The sequence below is a fragment of the Eschrichtius robustus genome, chromosome 3 (assembly GCF_028021215.1).
Source record: "Eschrichtius robustus isolate mEscRob2 chromosome 3, mEscRob2.pri, whole genome shotgun sequence".
Lineage (NCBI taxonomy): Eukaryota > Metazoa > Chordata > Mammalia > Artiodactyla > Eschrichtiidae > Eschrichtius > Eschrichtius robustus.
This window is the reverse complement of record NC_090826.1, coordinates 25,303,361-25,323,037: the sequence shown is the minus strand read 5'-3', so window position 1 is coordinate 25,323,037 and position 19,677 is coordinate 25,303,361. Positions and strand designations below refer to the sequence as shown.

Here is a 19,677-nt window from a genome sequence, read left to right as displayed (position 1 = left end):
TAACTATAATAGTTATTGAACTCATGCCAGGCACTATTCTAGGCACGGAGGATAGAGGAGTGAATAAGAAAAGGACAATCCTACAATTTACATGTAAACTTTAAAGAGGACAATTCAAGTAATGACAAGTGTTACGAAAGAATGAGACATAGTGATACCATGGATGACTAGAATGTGTGTAGGGGCAATGCTACTGTATTTGTGGTGTCAAAGAATGTCCCCCTCCCCCACCCAAGGAGGAGATATTTGAACTGAGACCTGGATGGCAAGGAGAAGCTAGCCAGTGAAGAGCCCAGGGAATGGCATTCCAGACAGAAGGAAGAGCTAATCCAAAATCTAGAGGGGGGAATGAGCTTGGTACGTTCCAGGGGTGGAGACCAGGCCAGCACGGTTGGAGCGACCTGAGGACTGCTGTGGCAGGAAGTGGGGCTGCAGACGCAGGCAGGGTCTTGGTTATGTAGGGCCATAAAGGTCATAAGGATGAGTTTAGATGTTCTTATGAGTTATTGGAAGCCTCTGAAGGAGTTTAAGCCCAGGAGTGACATTATCTGATTTATATTTAAGACAATTATTCTGGCTGCACTGTGAAAAACAGAATGTGGGGGAAAGAGTGAAAGCAGGGATGTCGATCAGGAAGCTATGGTCATGATCCAGGCCACAGATGATGGCATCTTGGACTAGGGTGACAGTGCAAACCTGGAGAAAAGAGCAGATGTGGGTCTATTTTTGAACTAGAGCACGGGGAGGTGGGAGAGTATGTGGAGAAACAGAGGCCACACAAGAATGATCCTAGGTTTCTGGCCTGAGAGGCTGGGTGGATTTTTGGAGATGAAGGAGAGGAACAGGTTTTGGGAAACATATCAAAGAGAACTCTTGTACAGGCAGGCTAGAATATAGCACAGTGACAGTACCAAGTGCACAGGGAGGCAGGCGAGAGCGTGGCCAACTCTGGAGCTGCGGGGAATGTGGGACGGCTAGGTGCAGGATGGGACTGGAACTGAGCTTTGAAGGACTGGACTTGGGAGGGCTGCTGGTTCAGGGAAAGGAGTGGTTTGAGCACAAGTCTGGGCATGAACAGGTGCCATAAGCTCATTTTTCAGATCTCTTTACATATTGGTTTCTGACAGCTGAGGAAACTGAGACTCAGAAGTTAAATCACTTGCCCAAGGTCATAGACTTAGCAAGTGGTAAAATCAAGATCCCTGTTCCAAAGAAAGGGGGCTGAATGGTGGAACTGAACACAGGAGTACAGAGCAGCAGACAGCAGGGACTGTAAGACAGGATTGAAAAGGTGAAGGTTGGGCCAAATTGTGAAGGGCCTGGGGTGACAGTGCCGAGGCTGGGCCTTATTTTGCAGGTGTAGATGAAGAGGAGCCATTGTAGGCTCTCCCGTGGTCAAGCAGCATGATCAGCACTGTGATTTTGAAAAGTGCCTGGTGTTGACTGAAAAAAATCCACAACATGAGAGTTGTGAGTTAAGTTTTATTCGGGGCAAAATGAGGACTACAGCCCAGGAGACAGCATTTCAGATAGATCTGAAAAACTGTTCCAAAGAGACTGGGGGGAAGGTCAGTATATATGTGATTTTGGTGAAGGGGGAGTACACACAATCAAGCACATATTTCTTGCAGAAGGTTACTGCTAGTCATGAGGGGCAGATGTCACCATGGAGGATTTTATGCTTTTCTAGATACGAGGACATGAAGAATTGGGCTCATAAAATCGTCTCCTGAAAATATCTGTCTGAAAACCTGTTCTGCCAGTTTTTCCCAGAGCACAGAGTGCCTCATTCCTGATCTCCACTCTGAACTCCTTTCAGGGGGTGTTGAAGGTCAGCAGCTACAGCAGCTCTTAATTTGATCCTTGTAGAGGCAGATGGCAAGTGCCAATCTGTAGGTGACACTGGCGAGATGGTTAGATGGGCCAGAATGGAAAGCACCTCATAACACTATTAATTAGTTTATTTTTTAAAAACTACAGGTCCTGGAGATATAATGACAAGCAAAACCAGACACAATCTGTGCCCGCATGTAAGAACTAACAAATTAAATAAGCATGCAAACAAATGGAGAGCCTGAACCACGAACAGGCAAGTACATGACTATGAGGTCACTTAGTAACCAGGATTTTACTTACTTTGGCACCAGTCCTCAAGACTTCCCTGATGAGAACTGGGACATTCACTGACCCCCGTTCTCGGCTACACTCTGCCCCTAACCCATAGTGAACTAGGGCAAGTCACTGCTTCTCTGGACCTCAGTTTCCCCATTTATGAAAGAAGGGGCCCTAGATGATCTAATTTCCTTCCCATTCTGATGGTTTGGAATTTTCCTGTCCAAACACCATAGATCCCACTCCAAAGCTACTAACTGACACGTGGTGCCTTGACATTAGAACGCAGTAGCTTCTTGTCCTTGCCTCTAGCCTTCCCCGGAGGCCTCCGTCTGTTCCCCGTTGTCACGGTAACCGCCTGGGCCTTCCGCAGGTGGAAACTTGGAGCGACGACAGCAACTACGCCACTATCATGCGTCCCATTTGCCAGGTTAAAACATGGCCACCGCTGCAACACCCCACCCAAGCTTCTCCCTAAATACCCCGGCCCGACCAGCCCTGGAGCCTACTCTAGGGCAGGAAAGAGAGGAACAGGTGCGCCAGGACAGCGAAGATTTCTGGGAACGTCTCCGGATCCTTAGCTTCTCCGGCGTCTCTGGGAGGCACCCGATTGCCGCCCTATAGCGTCACTTCCGTTGACCCATGCGCCCAGGATTGATAGTTGCGGACATCCAATCAGAACAGGGCCCGCCCCCACGCCCAGGAGGAGGCGGGTTTGAGGCGGAAAGTCCCGCCCCACGGCGACGTGAGACGTCAGAGTCGCCATGGCCAGCTATCCGTACGGGCAGGTGAGTGTGTGAGGGGCGGGCGAATCCAAGTGGGTGCCTCGCCAAGTCCAGGTCCGGGATCCCCTGCTTCTCTTTCTCCCCGCCTCCTCCGCGCCTTTCCCACGGGAAGATTTGGGGTTCTTGGACCCCACAGAGTCAGGCTGGGCTTGGCCTGGGCCCCATACCTTCCCAGGGTCCCGCTGGGACCCCAAGCGGGGTCATCAACGCCAACAGAACGTTTAGAGCGCTGGTTCTGTCGGTATCTTTTGGGGAGTCGATAAAAATACACCCTGAACGTACTGCATCTGAATAATCAGGAGAACCTGTGGTTTTAGCAGGCTGCACAAACGAGCTTGTTCGACTACTGACTGAGTCCAACACTTCCATTTCACACATAGGAAAAGTGAAACCCAAGGAGACATGGAATTTATCTGAAGTCACCAGGCAGTTAGGCAGCAGAACCCGGAGCTGTCAGCAAATGCCTTTTCCCCACTTGCCAGCCCATCTTGATCCAGGCAAGAACACCACGGCAAGGTGATTCTGTGGCCAGAATCCGTTGTTGGATAACAAGAGCGTTAGAGTAGTGAAGTGCAGTCTGGAGTCAGAGGAAGGTTCACACCTTGGCTCCATCACTTAAATAGTTTTGAGCCATTGAGCCCTTTCTGAGCTGAAGTTTCCTCCTCTGTAAAACAGGGCCAAATAATAGGATCTACTTCATAGAGCTGTTACGAAGAGTAATGAAGTGATGCTTGTAAAGCATTTGGTACTACGAAGAGTGTGACAGGTGTTACCTTTTAGTATTTTGATTTTTACTAGATTCCTTGAAGGCCAGTGCTGGAAGGGCCCTCAGAAGAGTCCCTTCATTTTAGCTCAGAGAGGGCTCCTGAGTTGCCCGAGATCACACTAACTTAGGAGATAAAACCCATGCAGGAAAAATTGGAAAACAAGGTCACATGGGATATTGCTAAGCGCTGGGCTGAGTGTAATCACATATCAGAAGATGCGGCAAGAGCCCTCGTAGGGAGTGCAGCCCTGTACAGTTTTTGCACACAGTATTTGGACATCCGTTATCTCAATCATGAAGGCTCTGTAAACAGGCTAGCAGGGATTATTCCCCCAATTTATAGCTGAGGAATGAGCCCAAAGAGGTTAAGTGGCTTGCCCAAGGTCACACATAGCAAGTGAGGGAGTTCCCGTGCTAGAACTTAGAGTTTCTGTCATTGCATACTTAGCAGAGGTAGGAAGGAGAGAGGCCAGCCTGGGCTGGGGTTAGGAGGAAGTATAACCTAGCAGTGTTTCCCAAGCTCAGTTGCATTTGCTGAGGCTTGTGAAATGTTTATAAGTATTGCTAATAAAGGAGTATTCTGTGGTTAAATAAGTTTGGGAAATACGCTGTTAAATACAGATGGCCTGTTAACCACAGGCCATCTCAGAATTCTTAATTTGTTAATAGACATTGTAAATTTGCCAGAGAGGGATAGCATATGAAGTGTTTCTTAAACTTACTTAACTATGGAACCCCACCCCCCCCACCCCCTTTTAAGTCTGGTCATATGTTGGTGACACTGGTATTCTTGAGGAACACAGTTTGGGAAAACATTGCCATAGTACTTTGTTTCTCAGTGGATGGTCTACATCAGAATCACCTAGGAGCTTGTCAAAAAAGCACATTTTGGGGTTCCACCTCAGACCTATTCTGTACCCAGGAAAGGTCCAAGCATCTACATTTTAATAAGCTTTTGGAGACAATTTGTATGCATCCTAGAAGCAGTGACATAGAAATTAAGAGCCTGAACTTCCAGGTTAGACAGAACTGGGCTAGAATCCTAATTCTACTATTTAATAGTTATACACCCTTGGACGCATCATCTAAGGGCTCTGAGCCTCCATTTCTTCACTTGTAAAGAGGGAGGAATAGTACTTCATAGGGCTGAAAAGAGGATGAAATATGATAAAGCCTGTAGGGAGCTTGGCGCATTGCTGATACCTAGTGTGTGCCAGAGCGTGGTGGCATAGCTCTTGCTGCTGGGATCACTGTTATCGTGCCGTGCTGCCTGGGCTTATGCTCAGTGAAATACTGAAAAGGAGCGCAGAGAGGACTGTGTCTCAAGTAGAGGAAGAAATGCTTTTCTCCCATCATACCTTCTTCGTTCCTCCTATCCAGCTCCTGGTTCACAGTGTTCCAAGAAAGGAAGTGGGTTGTCTGAAAACATCCAAAGGCTTAGTCAGTGCTGCCTCCCCTCCACCCAGTACATAGCCCTGGAGGATTCCAGCCTCTTGTTAGGAGTCAAAACTATAATTTTCTGCTGCGTCCTGCTCCAGGGTCCTCAAGCATGGACTGGGTTTTCGAGGAGTAAAACTCAAGTACCCTTTGGTCCTGTGGGGGAGCCAGCCTGATGGATTTCAGTGCTTAAGAGCTTGGTCTCTGAGGCCAGAGAGATTTGGCTTCAAATCCTTGCTCTGTCATTTCCTTGCAGAAATTTCTGCAGAAGTCTGAGGCTCGGTTTCCCCCTTTTTAAAAATGGGGTCATAAGAGTACCTACCTCAAGGGTTACTGCAAAGATTAAATGAGATAATCCACATAAAGTGCTTGATATGGTGTTTTGGCATATAGTAAATACTCCAAGGGGAAGAGTGATACAGACACGTAAATTGTAGAATCTGTGCGATGAGTATTAAATGGGAGTAAGTGTCAGGCTAGCACAGGAGGGACACCTAACTTAGTCTTGAGGGAAGGAAGTCTTCTTAAAGGAGGTGACATTTAAGCCAAAAACCGAATCTCCAGTAGCAGTTAGCTGGGTGAAGAAAGGCATGGTATTCCAGTGGAGGGAATAGTATTCACAAAGGCCAGGAAGCAAGTAAGAGAGCCCAGTATTTTGGAAGAATTTAAGGAGATCAGTCTAGTTGTAGTGAAGAGGAGCGGGGGGAAAGGGTAAAAAATAAGACCAGAAAGGTAAGCAAGGACCAGATCCTAAAGGGCCTTATGTGCCTTTTTGAGGAGTGTGGACTTCATCCTGAGAGTTGTCGGGGAGCTCCTGAAGAGTTTTCTCCCATTCGTGCTTTGAGCGGTGACCGTGGGGCACTGTCAGGGGTGGTTGAAGCAGGAGAGACAAGGCAGGGAGACCAGTTTCAAAGCTGTTGAAGTAATCTAGGTGAGAGAACAGTGACCTGGTGAACATGGAGCTGGGAGGTAGAAGTGAGAAAACTTGGTGCCTAATTGAGGTGACGGAGGAAAGGAAAGAGGAGGTGTCCAGGAGGGCATCAGGGTTTCCCTTCACAGCAGTGGGAACACAGAGGGAGGAATAGATTTGGACGGAAGGTCCAGGAGGTTGTTGGATATGAGGTCTGCAGCTCATGAGAGATGAAGCTGGAGAGAAAGATTTTGGAGTGTCAGCAGAGGTGGTAATTGAAGTCTTGGGACAGTTCTTGGCTCGCTGTTTATTGGCTGCAGATTTCTGGCCTTTAAATATTTAAGGAGGTTCTGCTGGTGAATGCCCAAACCACTCCTTCTGTAGTCTTGTGATTGTTTAACCCCTTAGAATGGGCTCTGACCTCCTCCAGCGGGCTGTGGGGTAGTTCCAGAGCACAGGCTTGTGTTTGCAACACAGCCTTGTGTTTGAAACACAGGCTTGTGTTTCCCCTCAGCACTCAGCATGGACCAAACTTTGACACCTCTGGGCTTCACAAGGGTCTTGGGGTAGAAGAATGAGCCCTCAGAGCCAAAAGAAAATGTAGGACTTTCTGAGTGGGTTATCTGGGAGGGGGTGAACTCCCCACCACTTGCAGGAATGTAAACACAGATTCCAGATGGTGCTACAGAGATTCCATCATCGACTGAGAGGTTGGACTGGGAGGTCTTTGGGGTCTCTTACAATACTGTGGCTCTCGAATTGGGTCTAGGTGCAGGGGTGAAAACAGAATAAGATTCTTCTGAGTCTCCCTGGTTTCTGGGCTTGAAGCCTCTGAAAGATTACCTAATCCAACCCTTTCCCCTTCAACCCCTCCCACTGTAGAAATCCATCATATCTGACACATATATTTAGGACGGTCTCTGGCACTGGCATGTGGTAGACACTCACTCATTTGTTGTGAACACCCAGAAGAGGGTAGAGTGGTGGAGTCATGCAGACCCTGTTTTGCAGCTTACCAGTTCTAGCTGCGTCATCATCACAGGCACATGATTAAACTCTGCACCTTAATTTTCTCATCTGTAAAATGGGGATCATAGCACTTACCTCATAGGACTGAGGATCAGTGAGAGCCTTAATAAAATGTTAATTGCCCTTTCCCCCCACCCAAATTTATCAAATGTAGTTTATTTGCAATCAGTAAAGACCTAGGGTTAGTTTTCTGTAATGTTTTGGAAACCATGGTTGCTGAACTCTTCCTGTCTTTTTTTTTTTTTTTTTTGGACAGTCTTGTGTTTATCAGCATGAAATGCTCTTGGAAAAGCTCTTCAAAGGGTTGGCAAATGGCATGGAGTAGTATAAAAGAACATGGAATCAGGGACTCTGGTTTTCATTTCTGGTTCAGACATTTACTAACAACTCAGTGGCCCTGGGAACCCTCTTCCCCAGCCTGGAATCTCGTGGTTTTACTTTCTTCGTCCTCTGGTGCAAGCTAGAAACCTGAGTCATTCTAAACACTTCCCTTTCCTCGCTGCCCCCTCCATCGCTTCTCTAACCTAATTAGTTGCCAAGTCATGTCTAGTCTATCTCTGAAATAGCTTCAGAATCCATCCCGTTCTCTCTGAGTCTGCTGTCTGGTTCAAGCCCTGCCTGTCCAGCACCTGGGCTGCCGCCTCCCCCGCTAGTTCATCCTCCACACCCGCCGCTGCTTAGTTCTTTAAACAAGGCCCGATCACGTTTCTTCCCTGTTGGAAACCCTTCTGTAGCGCTCTGTTTCCTCCGGCATAAAGCTCCAAATCTTTTGAGTGGTATTCATTTGTTCACATTTTTATGGCGGCTTGCCGGTGCCAGACTCTGTGCTGGACCCTGGGCTACCGTGATGAATGAGGCCACTGTCTGCCCCTGGGGAGCTCACTGTTGTGTGACAGAGAGAAACTGCTCTAAGGTGCACCAGCTAACTGAAATGCAGCAGGGCAGGCGATTAGACAAGGAGCATGTAAAGAGCTTGCCTTTCTGAGTTCACTCTGCGTTCTTGCCCCTGCCACCTGCTTTTTAGCCCACTCCCTGACTACTCCATGCTCGCTCATAGGTCTGTGCGTTTGTCTTTCTTCTTCCGTCTGGAATGTCCTTTGCTGCCTTCCTTTTGGAGAATGCCTGTGCATCCTTCAGTGCCAGTTCCAGTATTACTCCTGCCTCTTCCAGGAAGCCTTCCTTGACCCACTGCCTACATGTGTTCATTTGATTGCTCATTTATCATTTGACAAACAGAACCAATTCCCCTGCCCATGCCTTCTTAATAGCATTTAAGTAGATTTTTCTGTTGACACTGATCAGATTGTATCATAATTATCTGGAGCTCCTCAAGGCCAGGCCCTGTTTAGTTTCGTGCCCCCCGGCCTAGCACAGAGCCTAACACAACATTGTTGCTCTGTAAATGCTTGCTGAATGAATGAAGTCTTTTAACAGTTGTGCACCTCAGTTTCTTCATCTGAAAATAGGCCTACTAATACCTTCCTTTTTTCTGTTAGAGGATTGTTGGCAGAATTTTACCAGTAGCATTTGTGTGTATGTGAAAGTGCTTTGTAAACTACATGTAAGGGCTTTAATGCAGGGCAGAAAGGAAAGGGTTTAGTTGCGGCCAGGCTGCACCAGACCCCTGGATTGTGATAGGACCAAGGTCCGAAGACCGGCCGGCAGCACTAGCTTGGTTGTCGTGGGGTCGTTTCCTGGGAGAAGGGCTGTGCCTCAGGTGTCCTAAGCCAGGAACAGTTGATGGGTTTGCTCACACGACTTCTTGTGGAGCAGCAACTTCCTGGCTTGGTGTCCAGCCTGTTCTTCGGGTGTGCCCAGACTCTGCGGAGTCCCCATCCCCTTTTCTACCCTACACTGGAATCCTGTGCCCTATTGCTTAAGGAAAGAGCACCGTGGCAGGAGGTGGTGGGAGTCAATGGACTGGGGTGTGGACGGGGAGTGACCTGCCTCTGCCTTAAGCTCACAGCGTTTCTTAAGCCAGTCTCTTCCCCTCACCTGGCCTTAATTTCCCGCCTGTAAACTGAAGGGGTTAGGTTGAAGAGGTCTTCTGGGCACCTCTCCCATCACACCTCTCCAGCTCCCTTGGGAATCTTTATTATTCTTTAAGTCCTAACCCAAATGCTGCTTTCTTCTGGAAACCCTCCCCGATTTCACTCTCCTTTGTGGTCCCATGGCACATGGCTTATGTGTCCATTTTAAACACCTGTTTCCTTATGCTGTTTTGTTAAATGTTACAGAGTGTGTTTCAGTGCCTCTCCTATTAACTGAGCTCCTTCGAACATTTCACTCTCCTTTATACACACCCCCCGCCCCAAGAGTTTACCTGGCCCAGGGCTTTGCTGATAGTAATAATAATAATTAATATAACAGTAGAGCTATGATTTATGCCGGACGCTGTCGTAAGAACTGTGTCTTGTACTAATGGTTTTCAGAGTGCCTTTTAAATCACTGGTGGGGGTTCTGCAGGGCTCACTCACAGCCTAGCAAGGGAGAGGCCTACGTGGTCAGGGCTCTGGGACCCCCACCTCCAACCAGAGCAACTTTCTCTTGTCAGTTTTTAAATACTTTTATTCATCAAAAGGTTCTTTAGGGAATTCCCTGGTGGTCCAGTGGTTAGGATTCGGCGCTTTCACTGCCGTAGCCCGGGTTCAGTCCCTGGTTGGGGAACTAACATCCTGCAAGCCGCGTGGCCAAAAAAAAAAAGGGTGGGGTGGGGTGGGGTTCTTTAGCTAAAAATTTAACTAACAAAATTCTGCTGTATACATTTCTTGTAATCTGCAGAACAATTCAATGAGGAAGGGATTATTATATTTAACTTGTGAGGAAACAGGCTTAGAGAGATTAAGCCACTGACCCATGGTCATGAGCTCAGCTGATGAGAGCAGAGTTTTGAATTGAGATTTGCCTGTGACTTCATTATCTGTGAAGGAGTCTTGCTACGAGCTGTGGCAGCTTCCAGGGCAGAAGAGTGTCCACGATGCTGAGTGGGGAAGGTGGAAGGGCATGCTTCCTGCCCTCCCTCAAGAAGCCTCTCCTCCCCGAGCAAGCAGACTCTCTTGAGATGAAGTGTGACTTTGGCCTTAGCCTTGAGGGTAACGGTCCTGGAAGCTATCAAACGCAATTAAAAGAGAAAATCCAGGCTTGTACTGGCTAGGCCACTGGTGTGCCTTACAGGTTGATCTAAAACGTGTCCAGATGGTACCATCCTCACGATGCTCGGAGCCGGGCGCAGTTGCTCTTTATGCCCTTGAGCTCAGCCTGTCTGCAGATGTGTTGAGGCTGTGCTCCACTAGGCCATTTAGGGAGATGGAGCCGAACACTCTGAGCCTCAGGGATCCCTGGCTAGTGGCGTGGGGACAGGGACAAGAGAGGGAGGAGTGCTCCCATGTATGCTCTACTGTTTACATGGCCTGCGCTTAGCAGCCAGGAGACCTGGACTCTGGCCCCAGCCCCTCCACACGGTTGTTGTGTGATTTTTCTGGACTTGAGTTTCCTCCTCCATAGAAGAGTGCTACTATTAATAGTTACTGTGTATTGAGTGCTTACTTTGTGCTAGGGCCTGTGTCAGAGCCCTTCACGTGACCGACCTCATTTCATTCACATACTAACCTGGAGGTAGGCAGGCACTCTTAGAGCCAAGGATATTGAGGCTTAGAGAGGGTAAGTCATTAGACCAGTTAGTAAGTGGCAGACCGCAAGCTTGAACTGGTCTTTTTCTCTCTTAACCATGGGCCTATATTGCCTTAGGAATAGGGTCTTGCCTACCTGTCTCACAGAGCCATGAATGAGGCTGGGGAAATGGTTTTGCATCATGAGCTAGAGTAGGGTAAGGAAGACATGCTGTGGATGAATCCATGCTATAGATACATCATTTGTGACTGAAGAGGGTCAGGGGCATGGGCTGGAGATCACATTTGCACTGTGAATTCTGCGGATAGAGATGGGGGTACCACAGGGTGTGGATTTGGAATTCAGTTTGATTAATTTGCCCGCTCATTCATACAATAAATATTTATTGAGCATCTGTTCTGCACTGGGGTCTGGGGATAAGGGGATAAAGGGATAAAGTGGCAAACCAGACATGATCCCAGCCCTTGTGGAGCCCCTTGGTGTGCAGGGAAGGGCAGCCAGGAGGGCAGGTATCCAGCCCTACCTCTGCAGGTCAGTGGCAATGTGACCTTGGGTAAGTTGTATCTCCTCCAGAAGCCTCAGGTTCCCCATCTGAGCAATGGGGTCATGATTCCAGTCCAGTTCAGCCCATAGGATCAGTTGAAAGAAAGGCAGTGGCAGTGCCTTATAACTGTAAAGTGCCATACTGTGGCTAGTTTCTGGCCCTGTCATTCTGACTGATATCTTGCTCTTCTTGCAGGGCTGCCCAGGAGCTGGAGGACAAGCACCCGGAGCCCCTCCGGGTAGCTACTACCCCGGACTCCCCCATGCTGGAGGGCAATATGCTAGCGGGGTAACCCCTGGTGGCGGATATGGAGGAAGTCCTGCCCCTGGAGGGCCTTATGGACCACCAGCTGGTGGAGGGCCCTATGCACACCCCAACCCTGGGGGGCTCCCTTCTGGAACTCCGGGAGGACCATATGGTGGCGCGGCCCCAGGGGGCCCCTATGGACCACCACCTCCAAATTCCTATGGTGCCCAGCATCCCGGGCCTTATGGACAGGGAACACCTCCTCCAGGTAAGTAGGGATCTTGGACGCCAGGTGCCTCTGACCTTGTTCGAGTTATCCAGGGCCCTTCCTTGCCCTCCTTGTGGATGTGCAGGCAGCCTGGTCTCCGGCACCTTAGCATCTTGTCTCTAGCTTAGCTTGCATTAGCAGAATGAGAAGTCTGTTAATTAGCTTTGCTGTGGTAACAACAACTCCTAAGTCTCTGGCTCACAATGGCAAATGTTTATTTCTGTTCCTTGCTCACACTTATTTACTCTTGGTTACATGTCGGCAGCTGCAGGCTTGGCTGCTGAGGTTCTGCTCCACGTGTCTTTTCTTTCCAGGATCCAGGCTGGAGGAGCAGTCCCTATTTGGGATATACTGTTTTTGTGACAGACAAAAAGAGCAGGAGAGCTAGCAGGAACGCACGATGCCTCCTAAAGCTTCTGTTTTGAAGTACTTTATATCTCTTCCACTCACGTTTATTGGCCAAACCACATCCTCTGCTCAAGCCTGACGTCAATAGGATGGGAATGGATACTCCTCTCACTGGAGGGGCTCTGCAGGCCACCAGGCAGTGGAGAGGATGTACCATGCTCTTGCAGGGAAGCAGGGGAGGGAGTAGATTAGCAAATGATTGGAGATAATACTATAGTCTACTGTGAGGAGAAGCCCCATTTCTGTATAAGAGAGACTGACTACTGTATGTAGAAAGGTAAGATAGCATAGTTGTTGAAAGCTTGGGCTTTTGAGATCAGATCACTTACTGACCTGACCAAATTACTTCATCTCTTTAAGCCTCAGTGTCCACATCTGTAAAATGTGTAAATGTCACTACCTCATAAGATTGTTCATAAAGATTAAATGAGAAGTTGCAGGTAAACACTGGGCACAGTGTATGGCAAATGGGAGGGGCTTAGTAAACAGTGTTCTGTGAGAGGACTCGTTCTGGAGCATTCTCAGCAACGAGGTATTTGGCATTTAATGTGATAGCAGATGTGGCAAGGGCTGTACCACTGAAAGATGCCGAGGCAGTCAGGAGAGTGATGGGATGAGGTAGGGGAAGGATAAAGAGCAGAGACAGTAAAGCTGAGGTACTGGACAAATGGGGGCTGGGGAGGGGGCTTGGCAACTCAGTGGAGGCAGAGAATCTTAGGTGGGGCTTCAAGCTCAGTGAACATTTCTGAATGATTTCAGACAGGGGGTTGGGGAAGGTGAGCTCCCAGACCCCTGTGTCCTCCCAAGCTCATTCAGTCAGCCTCTTCGCAATGCTTGTTCCCAGGAGACCACACCAGCAGCGAGGCAGCCTGGAACCACTCTGGTGCATCTGAAGGGCCTCCAGGGAATGGTACTGCTGGGAAGCTGCAGCATCTTAGCATACACACCCAGCAGGTGGCCGAGGGAGAGGCTCAGACCTTGGGGGTTCTAAACACTGTGAGCCAGTGGCATTTATCTTGTCAGAGCTGGAGCTGCTGGCTGTTTGCTTTCAGCTCAGAAGCTTCCTGGTGGATTTCCTCCTCCTTTTAAAGTTTTGTTTCCGAGCCTACATGAGGTCACTGCAGGGAAAGAAACCCCTGGCTGTGAGGCTTATCCCTGCAGGGCCTGAGGCCAGAGATAATGGGGCTGCAGCGGAGAGGAGAAATGCGCTTCAGACTCTTAACTGCTCACCCTCTGCAGCTTCCTCTCCTCTCCAGTGCGGCCCGTGAGCCCCTGGAGCAGTGCTGCTTTTTTCTTTTTTTAAATATTTATTTATTTATTTATTTGGCTGCGCGGAGTCTTAGTCGCGGCACAGGGGATCTTTGTCGCAGCGTGCAGGATCTTTTTTTTCAGTTGTGGCATGCGTGCGGGATCTAGTTCCCTGACCAGGGATCGAACCCGGGCCCCCTGCATTGGGAGCGCGGAGTCGTAGCCACTGGACCACCAGGGAAGTCCCTGGAGCAGTGCTTCTTAAAGTATGATCCGTCTATCACCTGCAGTGGAGTCACCTGGAGGCCCCACCTTAACCCCGCTGAATACAGGGTCTAAATGTTGAACACCACGCTCTGCAAGAGAGGTTTGACCCTTAAAGGTGCCTCATTGCCCACAGGGAAGATCCTAAGGGCACTCGACTCCCAACGGGCCTTTCCAGACCCTCTCTCTCCCATCAACCCCAGACCCCTTGGAGTACTCTGAACACACTCTGTGCCTTTGCCACATGCTTTTTCTTTTCCCCATCGTAACTCTTAATCATCCTTTCAGACCCAGTTTAAATAGGCCTTCCTCCACGAAAATGTGACTGCACACATTCCAGGCCCTTTGTGAAAACTTTACTTTGCTGTTATCTCATTTAATCATCACAGCAACCCTGGGAAGTAGGTCCATTTTAGAAATGGGGGAATCAGTATTCAGAGAGTGAAACAATTCCTCTAAGCCACACAGGTTCGTAAGGATCTTTGCTCTCTTTGCTTCCAGAGCCTGAGCTGTTCTATGCTGACTGCGCAGACCACATGTTACAGAGACTCTCCTGCCTCTGGCTGTGACCTCCTCTCCCCCACGGCACAGCAGCTGTTTTAGGAAAGAGGGTGGGGCCTGTCTGGATTTCCCATCCGAGGAAGTCAGACTAGTCCCTCAGTCAGGCAAACCTTTATCCTTCTGGCCTTACTTTGGGGACTGGGCAGTGGCTTCTGTGCTGTCTCTGATACTGCCTTGTGTGAAGGAGCCCTCAGTCAACTCAGCAGGTTTACCAATACTGTGTAACTCTGGCTTTTTCCCAAGACAGTCTTCTGTGCTTCTCTGCTTTCACCTGCCACCTTCTCCCCTCACCCCCAGCCCACCCTGCATGTCTTTCCAAATGAACGATCCTTTCTTCTGACGTACACACAAAGCTCCCAGACACACAAAGCTGTTTGAACCGTGACAGCAACACTAATAATCAGCAGTTATATAGTGCTTGGATGGTGCCAGGTGTTGATCTAAGGGTTTTCATGTATTAATTATATCTTCATAATAATAACCTTATGGAGTAGATGCTATTGTGCTTATCATTTCGCAGATAAGAAAACTGTAACACAGAGAACTTCAATAACTTAACCAAGGCCGCACATGGGAGAGCTGGGACTTGAACCAGGAGGCCAATTCTAGCATGAATTGAGCACCTCCCCTTTCTGTGTCCAGCTCTGTGCTAGCCCATGGGGATTCAGAGATGAGTTAGGCTGGGATCTTGCCCACAAGTTGCTCCAAGTGTAACCTGGAAAGAGTAGGAAAAAACATGTACACTGGAGTGATCAGGGCCATAGAGAGGAGTACAAAGGAGAGAGGAAGGAGGCCTGTCCAGGGATGGAAGAACAGGAAAGGCTTTATAGAAGGAGCAGCATTTTATTTGGGTTTTGAAGGGTGGGTGGGAAATGGATGCAAAGAGATGAGGGAGAAGAGGGTATGAGACAGAGAGAACTTGGTGAGGTGAGTAAAGGCTTCATAGGGAGCTGTGAAGGTCTGGGTAGGACCAAGTGTCTTACTTACTGCATCTAGGCTGGAACAGGCAGAGGGGGACAGAGTAGGGATAGAGTGACAGGTAGATGGGGGTAGACCACATTGTGGGGAAACTGGAATGCTGGACTTTATTTTGTAGACAGTGGGGAGCCTTTGAAGAGTTCTGAGTTGAGGTGGGGGGAAATTGGTGAGAACAGAGTGGAATTTTACAAAGATTACTCGGCAACAAGCGCTAAGTGGTGGAGAGTCGCTGTCGTGAGGATTTGGTTAGGATTTTGGGTTTGTTCCACAGTCAGGTGAGAGGTGTCTGAATCAGGGCAGGTGTAGTAGGAACAGGGAGGAGTTGATACCTGTGTATGGAACTGGCAGCTCTTTGGATGTGTGGGGTGAGGAGGTGTCAGAGATGTCCGCAGGGAGGTTTGGAGATAGGGACAGGCATCGGAGGTGATGGGGAGGGAAGAGACATGGAGCTCTGTGGCCACCCACGTTCTGGTAGCTCTTGATAGAATATGCCAGCTCTCCTGGTGCCAGAGATGGACCAGACCTGGTTCCCACCCCAGAGAGCTCCCTGCTGCCTGACTCTCAAAATGCTTGTCTCTGGGCTGTGCGTGTTAGGTGCTCAGCAAACATTTTTGGGGAAGAGATGATCCCCCTTTTCAGAGAATTCTTAATCTGCCGGACAAGTCCCTGTTCCTTAGAAACTTAAAAATCAAATAGAGAAGTGGCTGGAGTACTGTAGGAAAAACCTGAAGGATTTGTGGAGTAGAAATCAACCGCAAATACTCGTGAGTTTACACAGAAGGTCCTCTTCCATTAGAGTAAGGATGTTGTCTTGATGGAAGACAGGGAGTGGGTAGGCAGATCTGTGAGACTTTTGAGGTAGGGAAGACCTGTAGCTGGGGGGCACTGAGGCTGACCTTCCCAGCATTTCTGCGGATTGGTCTTGAGACCTGCGTCTGACTCCCCTGGTGGGCACCCGTTCCTGCAGGTGGCGCCCCTCCCGGTGTGGATCCCGAGGCTTACTCCTGGTTCCAGTCAGTGGACTCCGATCACAGTGGCTGTATCTCCATCAAGGAGCTGAAGCAGGCCCTGGTCAACTCCAACTGGTCCTCGTTCAACGACGAGACATGCCTCATGATGATAAGTGAGTCCTAGCCCTTCCTCACGGGCTCCGGCTGGGGCAGAGCCACCTCCTGTCTGACGGTAGGTGGGTGGGAGGCCATTCTGAGGAGAAATCTTTTGGCCAGGGAGGATTTCTGGCAGGAAACTGGGTGCAAGGTGAGATTCCTTAGAGAGCTCTTTTCCTTAGATCTTTTCTCAAGTTCTAGACCTTGCTGAATCATAGGCCAGCTCAGTTTCTCAATCTGCAGAATGGGACTCCCTGTCCTGGTGGGAGATGGCAGGGAGGGGGTCAGCTGCCAAGCCTGCGGAGAAGATGCAGTTCTGGCAGGGGTGGAGGCTGGTATAGTACTTGATGAGGGTGCATCTTGGGTACTGGCATCTGGGCCTCAGGCCTGTGGTTCTGTGGAGCGTCCTACTCCAGCCTGGGGAGAAGGGAGCCTCAGTGGTATCTGAGGACCCTTGGCCCTTAGTCTTGAAGCCTTCTTTCCCTCCCCGCCCAAGACATGTTTGACAAGACCAAGTCAGGCCGCATTGATGTCTACGGTTTCTCAGCCCTGTGGAAGTTCATCCAGCAGTGGAAGAACCTCTTCCAGCAGTATGACCGGGACCGCTCGGGCTCCATTAGCTACACAGAGCTGCAGCAAGGTGAGGGCCTGGCAGGGACTCAGCGGACAGGCACAGCCGATTGTTTCTCTTTACTCCCTAAGACAGAGCAAGGGGTTCTCTCTAGCCTCTGGCTACCACGTGTCCAACTGCACTGCAAAACGCTGCCCTCAGCACAGGCCCTCTCCCCACCTCTTCTGTGACCTGGCTGGGCCGTGAGCCCAGTCCAGGGCAGGGAAATGATCAGGGCTGGACTCTCTGGCGATGGGATTCCTGGCAGCACCAGGTGAGACAGGCCCAGCTGGCAGGGAGCCTTGGGGATGGAAACTCAGCAGCCCAGGGCACTTCGAGACTGGGACATGTGGCTCGTGTGGCTCTTTCCTCTCTAGTTTCTAGCATGCAGAATGGAAAGAGCCCTGTAGAGGGGCTCAGAAAGGTGGCTTCTGTTGCTAGCCCTGCTAGAAGGCAATTTCATTCCCGGCTTTGGGACCCGGACCACTCTAAAAGTTGCAGTTGGCTAAGATGACCTGAGGCCACAGCTCCAGGTCTGGTTCCAATTCTGACTCCAGAGGATGGTTGGTTAGTGTGGGGATGAGAACTGGACAGGGAGCTTTGCCACCTGAGAGGGAGAAAGGGCTCCCCAGAGAACCCAGCCCCTCGCCCTGGCCGTGGATTTCAATCAGACTAAGGAGCCTGGGGGCGGGAGCGGGGGGAGGGGGAGCTCCCTGGTGGAAGGGAGAGGAGGTGACCTGTTCTGAGCACCTACTCTGTTGTCAGGTAATGGTCCGGTGATGGATATTTGTAAGGGTGATATTATCACAGGAAAGCTAATATTTACTGAATGCTTGCTATGGGCCAGGTACCGTAATAAGCTTTTTTCATATATTACATCATTCTTTCTCCCCATGTGATAGGTACTGTTTCTTATTCCCCATCCTTAGATGAAGGATCTCTTATTATTACCCTTTTACAGGTGAGAAAACTGAGGCTTAGTCTAGGTGACTTGCCCAAGGGCCACATAGCAAAAGGGGAGCTGAGACTTTAGCCTGAGCTGGTAGATTATACAGAGAGGAAGAAGGAAGCATCCCAGGTGGAGGGACAGGAGGAGGAGCAGCATGGAGGCTGTGACCTTGGAGCTGCCCAGCAACCTCGCCTGGGGAGATGGTGATGATTTTATTACTTTTAGCAAATAACACTTACTGGGTGCTTATTATGTGCCAGGCACTACACCAAATCCTTTGCATGATCACCTCCTTTAATCCTTACTAGAACCTACAAGGTAAGTATTATCCCAATTTTAGAGATGATAAGACAGGATTAGCAAGGGTTAATAAGCAACTTGCAGAGGGGCTGCCTCGACTCCAGAGCAGGCCCTCATAGCCTCATGCTGAGCCGCCTCTGTTGTGTGTCTGCTCGGGGCAGGGTGACCCGAGGGGGCTCAGGCTTCTGTCTGTTATAGAGATGAGTCAGAGATGGGCGTGGACAGACTGGTGTCATTCTGGGACCCTGCGGGCCCCTAACTGAACAGACAACAGAGATTTTGAGAAAGAGGGATGGGGGCCTTCCAGCTCAGGGGAGCATCCAGAGCCCCTGTTGTGCTCCTGCCATTTTGGACAGCCCCTGGGGACATCTGTCCTGTTTCTGCTTTGGTGCCAGTCCCCTCAAAGTTCCTGAACTGCTGTACTCCGTGGAGCTGGTTGATGGCGGTGCTCACGGCAGGTTTTTGTGTCTGCTCTTTGTGCCCCTCCTCTCCAGCTCTGTCCCAGATGGGCTACAATCTGAGCCCCCAGTTCACCCAGCTCCTGGTCTCCCGCTACTGCCCACGCTCCGCCAGTCCTGCCATGCAGCTAGATCGCTTCATCCAGGTGTGCACCCAGCTGCAAGTGCTGACCGAGGCCTTCCGGGAGAAGGACACAGCTGTGCAGGGCAACATTCGGCTCAGCTTCGAGGACTTCGTCACCATGACAGCTTCTCGGTTGCTATGACCAGCCCATCTGTAAAGTGGGGAGTGCACCAAGGGACTTTTCCTGGCTCCTAGGGTGGGAGAAGCATGTGGGCCTCTCTTCATTTCCTGCCCTTCCTAGAAAAAGAACTCTCCCTTGCCTGGTTCAGCATTGTTCCCAAAGAGGGCTGGGGGTCCGCGTCATAGCTACCAAGTAGTGGGGAGCTGGGCTGAGGCCACACAGGTAGGGGCCTGACCTAGGAGAGGACTGGAAATTGAATATCCTTTTACATCCCTGAGTATTTAAATGGCACAGCCTTGCGCCAGGTGCAAGAGATGCTGGTCATTGCAACGGGGTTAGTGTCCAGTCAGCTGACTCCAGCCTCTAGCTTTTCCTTCTGTGCCCTGACGCCAGTGGTAAGTGTTCATCAGCCTCTTACCATTAGCACCTGCGTTCCCTCACCCATGCTGTCTTGTCAGATGAACCCAGTTTCTCCAAAATGGAATCTGACCAGGGTGAGAGATTTGCCCATGGGACCAGTGGCTTGGATTCCACCTGCCACAAGTCCGTGTGTGTTGACTTCTAGCTGCCTGCTCAGGGAGCTTGGGCAGTCTGCTCTCTGAGCATCTTTGGCCAGGCTACCCCTCTGCAGCTTGGACCCCTCATACTTGCCTGACATCCTCTGCTTGGCTTCAGTCCCCAGGGGACAAGTTGCTACCTCCCACTGCCAATGCTTTTTTTTTTTTTTTTTTTTGTGGTTTTTTTCATTTGGGGCCAAAAGTTTGGTGCAACTGTAAGCTTCAATACAAGAATAAAACTCTGGAGTTCCACATTTTCCACCACA

General features: G+C 49.8%; 1 protein-coding gene across 1 annotated transcript; it reads left to right on the top strand.

Annotated features, from left to right (window-relative positions):
- The first annotated feature begins 2,830 nt into the window (after positions 1 to 2,830).
- Positions 2,831 to 19,677, top strand: PEF1 (penta-EF-hand domain containing 1). Its single transcript, XM_068539364.1, has 5 exons — positions 2,831 to 2,900; positions 11,409 to 11,727; positions 16,154 to 16,309; positions 16,789 to 16,932; positions 18,646 to 19,677. Exons 1-5 carry the CDS (start codon positions 2,877 to 2,879, stop codon positions 18,873 to 18,875), a joined length of 873 nt encoding a protein of 290 aa, XP_068395465.1. The 5' UTR covers positions 2,831 to 2,876; the 3' UTR covers positions 18,876 to 19,677.

What these genes read in the sequence shown, in the direction of transcription:
- PEF1 (XM_068539364.1), top strand. Translation starts at nt 2,877, where the DNA reads ATGGCCAGCTATCCGTACGGGCAG. An exon ending in CCAGCTATCCGTACGGGCAG is followed by an intron (nt 2,901 to 11,408) that starts GTGAGTGTGTGA and finishes CTCTTCTTGCAG; the next exon opens with GGCTGCCCAGGAGCTGGAGG. An exon ending in ACAGGGAACACCTCCTCCAG is followed by an intron (nt 11,728 to 16,153) that starts GTAAGTAGGGAT and finishes CCGTTCCTGCAG; the next exon opens with GTGGCGCCCCTCCCGGTGTG.